The sequence below is a fragment of the Nilaparvata lugens genome, chromosome 6, assembly GCF_014356525.2.
Source record: "Nilaparvata lugens isolate BPH chromosome 6, ASM1435652v1, whole genome shotgun sequence".
Classification (NCBI taxonomy): domain Eukaryota; kingdom Metazoa; phylum Arthropoda; class Insecta; order Hemiptera; family Delphacidae; genus Nilaparvata; species Nilaparvata lugens.
In genome coordinates this window covers 18,198,108-18,212,097 of record NC_052509.1, presented here as the reverse complement: position 1 = coordinate 18,212,097, position 13,990 = coordinate 18,198,108, and the positions used below count along the sequence as shown (strand labels likewise).

Below are 13,990 nucleotides of genomic sequence, written 5' to 3'. Positions count from 1 at the left end.
AGTGAATATATCATAATATAGAGTTCGGTGGGGGAAATTATTACAGTTACAAGATACCGTAACTGTAGTTATTATAAAACATCGTGTATCCTGAGTGATTAGGTTCTTCTCCAATTAAATTCAATAAATTAATTAGAATTCAGTTAGGCTAATTAGAATAACATTTTCTCAACAGTTTTCTCCCTATCGATCGATTCATCAAATTTATCTTACTAAATTAAACCGATTGTTGCTAACCTGAGTCATTGATTTCTCGCAATCATCCCAACTCCAGACTTTCATTTGGATGAAGTGATTAAGATTATCAAAGAGAATGTCTGTTTTTGGAGTTTTAAAGCCTTCACAAAAAATTAGCCAGAGAGTATAACATTATTATAATAGAGTTATAGAGAGATACAATTACTTGTTAAAGAGCATGAAGGAGATCATGAATCTAATGTAAAAAGGTTGTTTTCGGAGTGAAAAATCTCATCCTCTGCCCTTGAGATGGTAATACAATGTTGGAATTTCTTCTCTTTCCGCTAGATTTCCTCCAGGTGAACCAGGCACGTAATGTGAAAAAGTAGATGAACTCAATGAAGCTGAGCACACTGCAACCTAGGAATAAGCCGGCTGTTCCTCCGATTGAAACTGAAATTGAAATTCATATTTGCAATAAAATGTAAATTTTCCACAAATAGTAATACATAGAAAAATACATAAAATATATCAATGATGATGATAATGAATATAGAATGAAAAAATAGATGATACTAAAATAGTATATTCAGTGTTTTTTAGAATAATTACCGTACTTGGCAACACCAGAAACTGGATAAAACCTTGCCCGCTGGTGACAGTTGCTATCAAATAGTTGAATTATCGCATTGATTCATTTATGGTTCAGTATACATAGAGAAAAATAGATATAATCTATTTTTTGAAGGTTAGATGATGCTGTCAATGAAAAGGGAATAGTTTTCTATTATCCAATTTCCAAGTACTTTTTTATAATTTATTCTTGTTTCCAAATCAAAAGGTAATATTTCTTCACAGCTATTTCATATAGGTACAAAGTTAATGAAAATTCTCAAAACGTATCACCCAATAGAACTTGATCATAAATTTAATTTTAAACAATTTTAAACCTTCATTATATCAATCAGTGAGTCAGTCATTATATCATTTTAAACCTATCAGTGAGATTCAATTCATTGAAGAAAATTCTGCTTTCCAATAAAATTCTGCTCTGCTGGGAAAAGCAGAATTGAGCAACATTGATAATATCATTGGTTCTTGTGGAAGTGTTATAACTTTTCACTCTGCCATATGAACCATTATGAAGCTATTTAGTATTTTCTGCCAAGCTAGTATTTTCTGCCCAGCGGAGCCGAAATTCATTGGGAAGTAGGGCCTTATAGTTGACTGCTGTACCTGGAAAATAATATGCATTACCTAATGTAAATTTGAATGCTTTCCCAGTACTCGTATACACAAACGACAATTGCGGTCTGATGAATATCTTCAATGAAATGAAATTAATTTACCTACCTAATAAGTCGGTGAATCCAAAAATTATGTCTCGTTTCAGTCTTAACCTGGGATATTTTACCAAACCCCATTTCAAATTTGTTCCTAGAAACCTGTTGAAAAGGAGATAGTATGTGATTTACATAATGAAATTAACAAAAATCCAGCTGAAATGTTGCAGCAATCGTTCAGGAATCTCAACACATATTTCAAGAGTGTATTCGTACAGGAGGAAGCCATCTCAAAGAAGTAATTATCAAAAACAGTTGCAATTGGTTTGTTTTTTCTTGTAATATTGTACTGTTGTTTATGAGAAACAATATAAATTCTATTCTATTCTATTCTAAAAAGTGACAGATGTTATTAATATTCTCAAATGGCAAGTCTTGAACTTCACATTAGTTTGAATAAAATCATCCATGCCCTTCTCACTAATGTTTTATGGCGTTTTTAAAAGTTCCCGTTATTCTGTGTCACTCTGTATAATAAAAACCTACTATAAGCAATGGAAAATATGGAAAAAAATAATTTATAATTCCTCATAATACTACATGAACACTTGAGTTAATCTGTTACAGTTGCAATAGTATATTTCCAGTGGAATTTCATACACTCATTATTTCTTTAGAGTTCTTCTAAATTGATAATTTGTTTTAGAACTCACCATTCCATTGTTGTTTCGCTCTCAACAGCGTACATAATGTCATCACAGGGTGGTAAACAGTCGCATGGCATTTTGGCATCATTCTTTGTCGGGTCTCTCAATTTTATCAAAACATCTGAGTTGAAACATGGATATCAGTAATGTTTTAATAATACATTTTATCATCCTAAATCATAAATATAATAATTTCGAAAATTCTACCTACTTTTATATCTGGAATCTACTTTTATTCCTTCGTCTGTAAAATACTATTGAAAATTAAAGTTCTTTTTGATTCCTTGAACTTATTTTATCGTAAAATTATCTAATGTAATTCTTTAAAACTTCTGAATTGAATTGAAAAACTTTGCAATTCATTCAAACTCATTCAAATTCTCAAGAAATTTTCAAAACAATAGCAGATTGCTTCTTTCTCACCATGATATTTTCCTAGGCAGTGCATTCCATAGACATCACAGATTTTATAGCCCTCTGAAATAGAAAATATAGACAGTACAGTACATTAGATATATCAACATTATAGGTTTACCTCTCAAAACATTCAAACATTGGATTTATTTAATGAATTTAAGCAGAGAGAGTTTGATGGAACCTATCATTATTGTTCGATTGATTCATTTAAAATGCTATAAATCCTCAAGACTCACCATGAGTGTGGCCCGACCCCTTCCTCCTAAAAGTATTTTTCATAAAAATTCACAGTATTAGCCTATAGCCTATATAATGTTATACATCGCATTCCCTGAAAGCATTGGATTAACAATAACGTTTATCATTTCATTCAGCATCTAACATCTAACAACTGCTATACGGTAGTTGGATTGATCTCCAGTTTGTGCTCTCATGTTATTATTAAGTACATAATTATTATGAAAATATACAATTGACACTGTTATTATAAAAATTCAACATTATAGCTATAGTTTCCTTGCCACATTATATTATACTGCTTCCATTTTGTGAATGAGTGCAACCTCATCGCAGAATGGTTTCAATCCTTCCACAAAATGCTGGTTTCTATTGAGAAAACCCGAATTTATAACTTGAGAAACATTCATTATGGAAATGTACTATGATAAAAACACATTTTTTGATGTGATAACTTGTTTAATCCGGCTGGTATAGGCAAAAAAGATGGAAGTAACAAGAGCTTCACTTCAAAGTATTCATTCATGTTGATTAATTTGTCATGAATAGTAGTATATACTATAAAATAGACAATAGACAATTGTCATGTAATACATACAGAAGCAAAACAAATACAAAATAGAAAACATACCACTACATAATAAAATAATCATATACAAACTGAACTAAGGTTGGAACAAACACATAATATTAATTAAGTGAACAAGCGTTAGCGAGTTCTCACTTTTGACTTACTGAAGGACCCAAAAATGTTTCCTCAACACAACAATAAGTACAGTATACAGTTTAATAAAAAAAGATACTAAAACTGAGAATTGAGAAACCATTTGAGAATTGAATAAGTTGTTGTACACCATACGTACACAATGGAACCTACATATTCGACAGCACCGATTCTACCCATCCATATAAAATAGACTCTGATAATATTATACAGACATTTCTGTATCAGCCATTCTTCCAAACCTGTTTTATTGTTGGATTGATTGGCAAATGAACAAACTGAATGGCAGGGCGTTGTGAACTTGCTTACCAATATAATTGGGATTCTATTCATAAAAATTCGTACGGTGCTGTTCCACTCTAATTAAATCTCTGGACCGAGTACCATAATGATGAATGTTTGCACCAGTTGTCCAGTCATCTTTCACTCTGTAAGCGAAGACTTCTTACAAATGGTACACATGAAGACTGGGGAATATAAATATTCTGTAAACTATCAGCATTCTTAAGAATGCATCAATGGTTCTCATTCAACCAATCCTTAAGGTGCGTACAGATATACGCGCCGCGAACATGAACAATTCAATTTTAATCAGCTGATGCCAAGCTTTTTATATATCTATGTCTTACCGTTTCTGTAAAAATACACATATAATCAGCTGATTAAAAGTGAATTGCTCATGTTCGCGGCGCGTATATCTGTACGCACCTATAGAGTTTGATATGCACCTTACGAGGCCAATAAGTGCAATAATTAAATGTACAAGTGGTATCATTAGAATATTGGTTGAATGGTATCAACTGACTCTGAGGTCTGTAGAAATGCGGCACACATCTGCAGAATTGGAGGGCGAGCTGCATACGACACTGCATGCGACACAGCTTGTAGGTGTAAACTGGCGCCAACTTGAGGTTGGACTCGTCCGAGAACCGGCACTTGCGCTGTGCGATGGTCAGAGTGCGCGTCTCAGCTGTGCTGTAGATGCTCAGTGCACTCAGCTCCAGCGTTTTGTACTTCATGTACGGAGAGAAGTTCGCTTTGCTCGCTATGTCGAACGTTTCGTATGGCCCGTGAATGTACAACTGAATAGAAATGCAGAATGGGAAAAGATAGAATTCGATATAACAGAATAGATATTTATTCGACTTGGGCCCGGTTTCTAGGACATTATTACAGTAGGCCTACGCGTCCCGTAGCTTTGCTTCGGTGACTTTGAAAAGGCATATAGCAAGGAATGGTTCTCGGGGTAATATTCACGGCTTTGCAAAAACATCAGCTTCAGACACCCCAGAACCCTAGATGGAGGAAGCTCCCTACACACAGAGATTCTTCATAAATGGGAGAGTTGTAACGTATCACCAACAATGGAAAGATTATTACTCATCTAATTCACTATCCATGACGAACTACAAGTCATAATCTGTTTTGAACTGTTTTCGACGACACTTCATTCTAATTTTTGAATATTAGTTATTAAAAACTAGTAATCACATGTGGAGTGCTTTCGGATTATTTCAAATCAGTGTTGAAAATGGATTTGAAAAAATCCGAGAGCGCTCCACATGTGAGTACTAGTTTTCAACTAATTTATTTATTTATTACAGAACAAAGAAGACTACAGGCATTAAGCCCAAAACAGTCTTTACTACAATTTACAATCGAATAATAACTAATATTCAAAAATTAGACTGTAGTGTCGTCGAAAATAATTCAAAACAGGAAAGATTATGTTGAACGAATGTCAGCTGATAGGCTGTGTTGCGCTTAGAGGACGTAACTCCAAAAAGCTCCTTGTGTATCTTTTCAGATGCAACACGTTGCTTATGAGAAGATACAAAAGAGCATCTGTTGCTTATGGAGAGATACATTTTCGAAAATGTTCGATGTTTTTGAACGGGTAGGTAGTATTGGGAATGACTGAGGGAAGGAATGCGCGAGGAAAGACAAGACTGGAGTACATAGAACAACTAAAGAAGGATCTGAGATGTGCCAACTACAGAGAGCTCAAAAGGATGGCGGATGACAGAGCTGCATGGAGAGTTGCTGCCAACCAGCCCAACGGCTCTTAACCAAAGAAGATAAAGTATTGTAGTCTAATGGCCCTCCGCCGATAGGCAAAGCTACAGGACCCGGACTAATGGGTATCTGGAAATCTAAAAGAATTCTGACCTATAGATTTATTTATTTTTCCATTGATTCATTTACAAGAAACACTGACCAGGAGAGAAAAGCTGAGGATACTCCTTGTACTATTTCTCTCTCTAATTTAGATAACAATTTAAAAGTACAAAAAAAGATTTGACTTTTCTGAAATTTAGTCAGTTTACACTCAAAAACAACAAAACCTAGGAATTTCAAATTTTGACGGTTGAAAAACTGGAAAAATTGTGGTTTATCAGATTTTATAAGTGTTCTAGAAACCAGGCATCATTAAGTGGGTACAATATTGAATATTGTCAGAGAAAAACAAAAGAAACAAGTAATAGATAATGAAAAATGAAACTTGAAGTAGGCCAATCAACATATGACAGAATTTTACAGATGAAAAAAATTGTCGTAGGAAAAATTGATTCATATATTAATACAAAAGAGAGAAAATCAACATAAAAACTAAAAACCACTCAATTTCTCTGTTCTAACCTATAGACTTCACAAGGAGACTGAAGCACATATACCGATCCTAAGGCAATCTGTATGAATTTGTTGATTCCATCTTTAGTGAACAATAGCGTTTGGAAGAATTGACAATAAATAAATTCTCTTATAATGAGATTCTACCATTGACTTGGAAATACTGTGCGTACCAAAAAATGAGCGTTTGGTTCAGGAGAGAGAGTCCAATCAATTTATTTTCTCTACTCACACACACATCAGACCTCACAGCAGCAAAAAAATACAGTTTATTAGAGGCCTGTATTTATTCACTAATACAATCATGTTCTGTGTGGAATGATAAGAATATTATGTAATTATTGAATATAAGAAGTGTATCATACCATATAACCACTGCTCATCCTCATGACTTGCGCAAACATATCACCATCAAGGGGACTCCCAGTGAAGGGCTCTGGCTGCTCAACCACACTGAACTTCCCATTCTTCCAATAGCTGCAAATAGCAATCAACAATCTAGTTATCCAACTCATTCAACTATTCAGTTGTGGCTGAAAGAGATAGATACTAGAGGGGCGAACTTTCTGGGAGTTCTAGAAAATGGAAATTCCTCCACAATGAAAATATTTTTCGAATTAAAATATTGAACTATTATGAAAATATTCTTTGCTGTCAAAAACCACTCAAAGCAAATTGGATGCGATTTTTACGTTTCTGTAATTTAAATACTCATAAAGTACTGTATATAATCATTAATATTATTTATCAATTAGCATTTCAATTTAACTTAATTTTCAATTAAATGCAATTATTCAATTTGAATAAATGCAATTTCTCATTACTTTCCATCTGTATGTATAATATTTTATAAAGAAGTATTCTTTGTCAATGCACTAAAATGAATTAGAATTATTAGCAATCGAAACAGCTTGTTTTTAACCCACTATAGGCCAGCGCACCGTATAAAACATACTTAGAGAATCATTTCAATGACTTTGTCAAAAAAATGAAATATACAAAATTCAAGAGTACCTCTTTACAAAAAAAATAATAAAATACTGTATTTAATTTGTGGAGAGTATACGGTCAAAGTATATTTCTTTCAAGGCGTGAGTAGGCAACTCGCCCAACACCTTTTGAAGAAGAATAGATGAGTGAGTCATGGCGATTCAGATTAGTGTTGAGAGTGGTGTAAAGCAGATTGCCTAGATGGTATTGGCTAGGCGCTTCTCTCCTGAATTTAATAATAATTATTACTCATTAAGTGTGAGGTTGATTAATCTCTCTCATAATTATAACATTAAGTCGAAGTTTGCAATTTATTCTATGTTATTTATTTATAACGTTATCATAGAATTTTAACAGAATATATACATTTAGAAGTAGGTTCATTGATGATCTTTCTTAACACTGGTACAACATTATTATACTATATTATTGGATTCAAATTAGCGTTCGTTAAGGTGCGTACAAACTTATGTGCCACGAACACGCGCATTTCACTTTTCATCAGCTGATAAAAGCTTATCATAAATCAAATCATTTATTGTCACACAACATTAAAATGCTACAACAACGTCATTAATAACACAGAAAACATCAATTTCAGAATGTATGACAAAGAAATCTTTTAGCTTCATATAAATCTTAATATTATATCTCAATCTTTGCCTACTAGTCCAGGCAATGAATGCTCAGAAAAGGGTATAGAGGGAAATGTTTGGAAGACAATTTTTGACCCCACAGTTCTATTTAGGGTAGTAAGGAGGTAAACATATCAAAAGTCCCCACCCCTACCCCCTGTGCTAAGGGGGTGGAAGTGGCTTAAAGGTATCATTTTTTGGTTTCTCGCATAAAACTCAAGAACGATAACGATGTATCCTAAGGACTTAACTGTCATATAACAAGTTAAAGCTTACATAATTTCCTACAATATTCATAGTATAACGTTTTTTATATCTTCTCTAGTTTTCGAGATATCCGCTCTTGAAGGTGTGACATTTTTGAAAAGCTCGTTTGCCACCAATTTTTTTCTATTTTTGCACTTATAACTTTTTAAAAATCGATGGGATAATTCCATGCTGATTATGAGCTTATAGGGCATTGAATTCTCTTCAATTTGATGTACGATTTCATACTTTTACGAATTTCCCTAGACCTTTTGCAGCAGCTTTAGTATTGAGTGTGGAATCTCCATTTTTGCAACAATAGACCAATTGACAAAGGAATTTGGAGGGAATGTTTTAAACAAAATTTTTGACCATGCAGCTATGTTGAGACTAGTGAGGAGGCCAACATATCAAAAGTCCCCATTCCTAACTCATGTGCTAAGGGGATGAGGGTGCCACTTTTTGTGTAGTTGAGAAGTTGATATTGTGGTAATTATTCATATTGAGCGAAAAAGACTAAGAAATTGTCAAAAAACCACTGATTTATTGATAATTAGAATGACCGGTTTCGGTTATTACACCATTGTCAATCTCTGATAAACCCCTCTAGAAACATTGTTTATCAGAGATTGACAATGGTGTAAATAACCGAAACCGGTCTCTCTAATTATCAATAAATCAGTGGTTTTTTGGCAATTTCTTAGTCTTTTTCATTCAACGGGATGAGGGTGCTTCCACGCTCATATCTTGAGAAAAATGCGTACAAACGACATAACTAACTGTACAAAAATGAAGCTTGATAAATTTTCTACACTTTTTGTTCGTGGAATTTTGTGATATTCCAAACAGTTACCAAGATATTCGCTCTTGAAGGTGTGTAATTGTTTAAATAACAGGTTTTTATCCAATGTTTTGCTCTTTCAGGGCTTATAACTCTCCAACAATGCATCATAAAAAATAATGCACATCGTAAGTTTGTAGAGCAGTGAATTCTCTTTGAAATTATGTATTATTTTACTATCCCAAGTTTTCCTCTCATTGTCAGCAGCTTCAATTATAGGTGGTGAAATTTTCATTGCTGCAACAATTGATCGTTTCACAATGATATTTGAAGGGGGTGTCTGTGACACAATTTTTTGACTTTGCAGCTTGAATTGGACTAGTTGGTAGGTGAACATAGCAAAAGTGCGCACCTTTATCCCCTCTGTTGAAGGTGTGGAACCGCTGAGTTGACACTCTTGTTGCAGCAATGAAAATTTCACCACCTACATTTTTAAGCTGCTATAACAATGAAAGGAAAACTTGGAATAGTAAAATAATACATCATTTCAAAGAGAATTCAAGGGAGGCTGTGACCCGCGCTGGGTTGTAATGCCAAATAAGAAGAAGAAAGAGAATTCACTGCTCTACAAACTTACGATGTGCATTATTTTTTATGATGGCGCAAAAGTATGTACAAACCTCAACGGTATAAAGGTTGTGTTATAGGTCTCACATGATTCAGGATAGTTTCAAGGACAAGGCGGTGGCCACCCCGCCAATGGACAATTGCCCACAATCAACTGACAACGAACTGTTGTAGTTAGACAACTAAACCATCACTGCTATTCAAATTGTTATGAGTTCTGGAAATATTATTATCTCTCGCGTAGGCATTTGTCCATAAGAGTAATCTGTCGGTGTGTTACGTTGTTAAAGGATAAAGAATTCGAATATCATTCAACAATTTAGTTGCCTACCTTATCTGGCTGTACACGGCTACCATAGAATTGAAACTGTAGCACTCTCCTAGTTTCTGTCATGGACTTGACCATGTCCAGAATGCCGTACACATCCGAGTGACTGCTGCTCAGGCTATACGAGAAGTTCTCATGCGTTTCATCAATTATCGACAGAAACTTATCAGGTCGAATTCCTGTGTATTCCCTTATATTCGAAAATGTCGAGTAATCGGCATTCATCAGTTCTTTCACAAATTCCTTCATATCCTCGTTGTTGTACTCATTAGGAAACCTGAGAAATGGACGTAATTATACAGTAATGATATTTTCGCCACACTGCACAGAAAGCAGCTGTTTTCCAGTCCCTACGTAGATCTGAAAGATATTGTTTGCAGACGACTCTCGTCTGACGTCAGAACAGGTTTCTTTCCGGCCTAGGCCGGAAAGAGTACCCTTTCCAGCCGCTAACATGGAACTAAGAAAGGTGATCAAAAAACAGCTGATCAAAAAACTTTTCATTATTTTTGTGTTCATTATTCAATAATTAAAACATTTTTAATAATATCATCTTATTGTCATTTGTAAGAATAAAAAAGTGTAAACTCAACCTCCCACATAATTGAACATCATCTTTTAGGTTATTTAGACAAATCAGAATAAAAAATAAAAATACTTGGACAATTTCCTGATATTCAGATTACCTCCGATTTGCTAGAGCTATCACCTTCCACTTCTGCTTTCGGAAGTGCTTAGTAAACAACTATTCTCTAATACTTTTAATTAATTACTTATTCAACTAATATATATAATATATATATATTATATATATATATATATATAATATATATAATATATATATATATATATATATATTATATATATATATATATATATATATATATACTGTTTATTTTTGTGTGTGGCGAAAAATAGCGTTCGCACCACGGGCTCTCAATCCTTTCTAAAACCAATCCCTTTGAAAACCAATTTCGAGCAGGAAAAATCTCATTTTCTGCTCTAAGTGCGAAATATACTATTTTTTCGATAAGGATTTGAAAGGTTTCTGAGGATTCTGAAGAAGGTGGAATATTATAGCATAAATCCAATACCGTACTTGTCATTAATTGGACTATTCAATAAACTGTTGTATCGACCAGTTAATAGGTGGAACTACATAGAAAACATAAATAGCCATATATTTAATCAAAGGAAATTAATCAATCACTGAGCCTTTTCGAGCATCTAATGATACACTTGTTCGTCATTTGCTATTTGAATATCATACGGCTCCATGAAATAAAATATAATAATCAGTTGTCCAAGTATTTTGAGAATGACAGCATAAATATCAAAGAAAATTTTTATTATACGAGCAGATGACACCCGTGCTCCGCAAGGATCTGTTAGAAGCACATATAGATTGAATTTAGTTTCATAGTTCAATTCTGATATTGAAAGTATTAACAACTGTAATAATTTACAATGGAAGAACTTTTTGACTGAGCTCTTATCTTAGGTGAACTTAGTATCACAAATACAATTTCTCCTTATTATTAAAACTATAATTGATTGACTAATTAAAATGAAAATAAGTCTGTAACCATCCTCGATAGATTAAGAATTTTTATGCAATATTTCAAGTTGATCAGTTCAGTAGAACAGACGTGATGATGCGTCAAACATTTATTTCGTATCTCGTTCATATGTATAAGCCAATTCTTTCCTCCATAGTATTACAAAAAACTATAATATTGATAAAACTGAAATTTTTCGTAGACAAATACGAAACGGAAGACGGTCTTTTTCTGAAAGAACAGTATGGGAGAGTTGAAAAATATGCATTGGAAATTTTTCAAAGAGAAGTGTATCGGAAAATTGATCAAAGATTTGGTGTCACTCTTCTTCAGGACTTTGAGGACTCGATGAGTTCCCAAAGTGAGACGGACTGCTCCCAATCGTATTTGGTACCAAAGATGTTAAATTTTTCCATTGTTCTTTTGTTTTATCTGTTGAGAACTAATAATTTGAACTGAAATAAAATTTGAATTAGATAATAATGGAGAGTTTGAAACATGGTTGGGAAAATCTTTATATAGATTGTATTTCTTAATTGTATTCATAGTTCAGAGCATACTCACTCTTGCCCAATGACAACTTCCAGTAAACTCTCATCAACCTTGCTGATTGGGCAGATAGTGACAGCTGGGAACGATGTGTTCCACTCCTTGTAATCTCGCTCCATGGAAATGACAGTTGGCATCACTTGGTAGCGGTGCCAGGTGGAGAGGCTCATGTGGATGGCACCCCAAGCTCCGGCCAACACTATCATCGACCAAAATGCACTAGAAACGGAGAAAAAACCATTGGTTCTTATAGGAGTGCACACACATGAGCTGAAAAAGACTATCATTGGTTATTATGGGAGTGTACACACATACGCTGAAAAGTACTATCATTGGTTCTTATGGGAGTGTACACACATGACCAGAAAAATACTAGCATTGGTTCTTATGGGAGTGTACACACATGACCTGAAAAAGACTATCATTGGTTCTTATGGGAGTGTACACACATGACCTCAAAAAGACTATCATTGGTTCCTATGGGAGTGTACATACATGAGCTGGAGAATACTATAATGGTTTATTATGTACACACATAAGCTGGAAAAGACTATCATTGGTTATTATGGGTGTGTACACACATGAGCTGGAAAAGATGTTAGCATTGGTTTTTATGAGAGTGTACACATATAACCTGAAAAAGACTATCATTGGTTCTTATGGGAGAGTACACACATGACCTGAAAAAAATACTAGCATTGGCTTTGATCGGAGTTTTCACACGCATGGCCTGAAAAAGAATACCATTGGTAGCTATTGGAGTGTTGATACAATGCATTAGCTAAAAGCTGTTCTTATGGGAGTGCTCACATAGCCTGGTGACAGAATGAAGATGTGAGAACACCTCCTAATCCTTTGTAGCGCCGTTCTATCGGTTCTATCATTGTAATGGTGTCTGCTTGGGCCAGTTCTCCTGATAGGCTGTGAAAGCTGATGAATTTCTTCCCGGTGGTTCTGAAGAGTCGGAACCACCCAAAACTGGAGGTCCACCCATTTGTAACAATAATCTCTTCCATTACCCAAGCACAGGACAGGGCTTATGTGAGAATCATCCTCAGAATAAAAATGTCACAGAGGTTGGTAATTGTTCAAGCTTTGATGTGCCAAACTACTTGACTAAAATATAATTCGTTTTCGTTGTGCTAATCTCATATTTGTGTTCTCTATCAATAATTTGTGATGGATAGCTTACGCAGACTCACTTCTCAAAATAATTCTTTCTTTTTGCCGTTATATGGTTCAATCCATGTATCGACGATATTCCTAAATAAGAATAGAAATACTTTAATATCTTCAAACATTTCTCCTTTGTGGTAGGTCGGATTTTCATGAAACTTGAAATTTTCCTTACTTTTGAGGATCTTTTTTCTATATTATAATATTCTCTCAAAGTTCCCCTGTGATTGTGATTGAGTCTATTGTTGTAGTTGTACATTGCTTGATTCCACAGTTTCAAACAACCTTGGAATATTCTCTTAATAACTTCTGTGTTGACAGAATTTGAAAATCAAAAGAATATACAAATAAAGTGAAGAATGCAGCACCCTAGCCTTTCCAAATCTGTCTGAAGCAACTGAAGTTGTGCGCTGCTGTATCTTAACTCCAGAACTGAACTGTAAACCTTCATAATAATAGTCGACGGACATTCAGAGACTATCATTTGTTATGTAATCCATCCACTAATGAATGGTGAGCTATTACGATTAGTCTGTCCGATAACATTCAAACACCATTCTTGATTCTATCTGATTATAAAATCTTGGAGCCTTCAGTATATCCTACTACAGTAATTTCTGCATAATTCATTTATTACTCTTTTGAAAGTGTGCCGTACCTCACACCATTGTAATCAAAGCAAATCTTTCATGATTTAGTCAATGCCTCCTCGTCATGCAATTGAGATATTACGATACCTCATATGGTATCATTTATTGTAATGGGGGGTTTCTTTTAACAATAGAGATAACAATCATATTCCATACAGAATACTTGTACAATACTTGGAGATACAATATTTTCCACTGCTTCTAAATTACTAGGTACTTTATTCCATACACAAAGCCATAGAGAATCGTGGCGATCTAATACAAAATTCGGCA

At 34.2% G+C, this 13,990-nt stretch overlaps 1 protein-coding gene across 1 annotated transcript; it reads right to left on the bottom strand.

Annotated features, from left to right (window-relative positions):
• Nucleotides 1–41: 41 nt before the first annotated feature.
• On the bottom strand, nt 42–12,775 carry LOC111048823 (sodium channel protein Nach-like). Its single transcript, XM_022334808.2, is given in 10 exon segments — nt 42–630; nt 1,531–1,622; nt 2,174–2,288; nt 2,591–2,644; nt 4,351–4,627; nt 6,542–6,653; nt 9,787–9,839; nt 9,841–10,060; nt 11,907–12,110; nt 12,702–12,775. Coding segments are annotated over 10 exon segments (1,398 nt in total). The 3' UTR covers nt 42–433.
• Nucleotides 12,776–13,990: the final 1,215 nt, after the last annotated feature.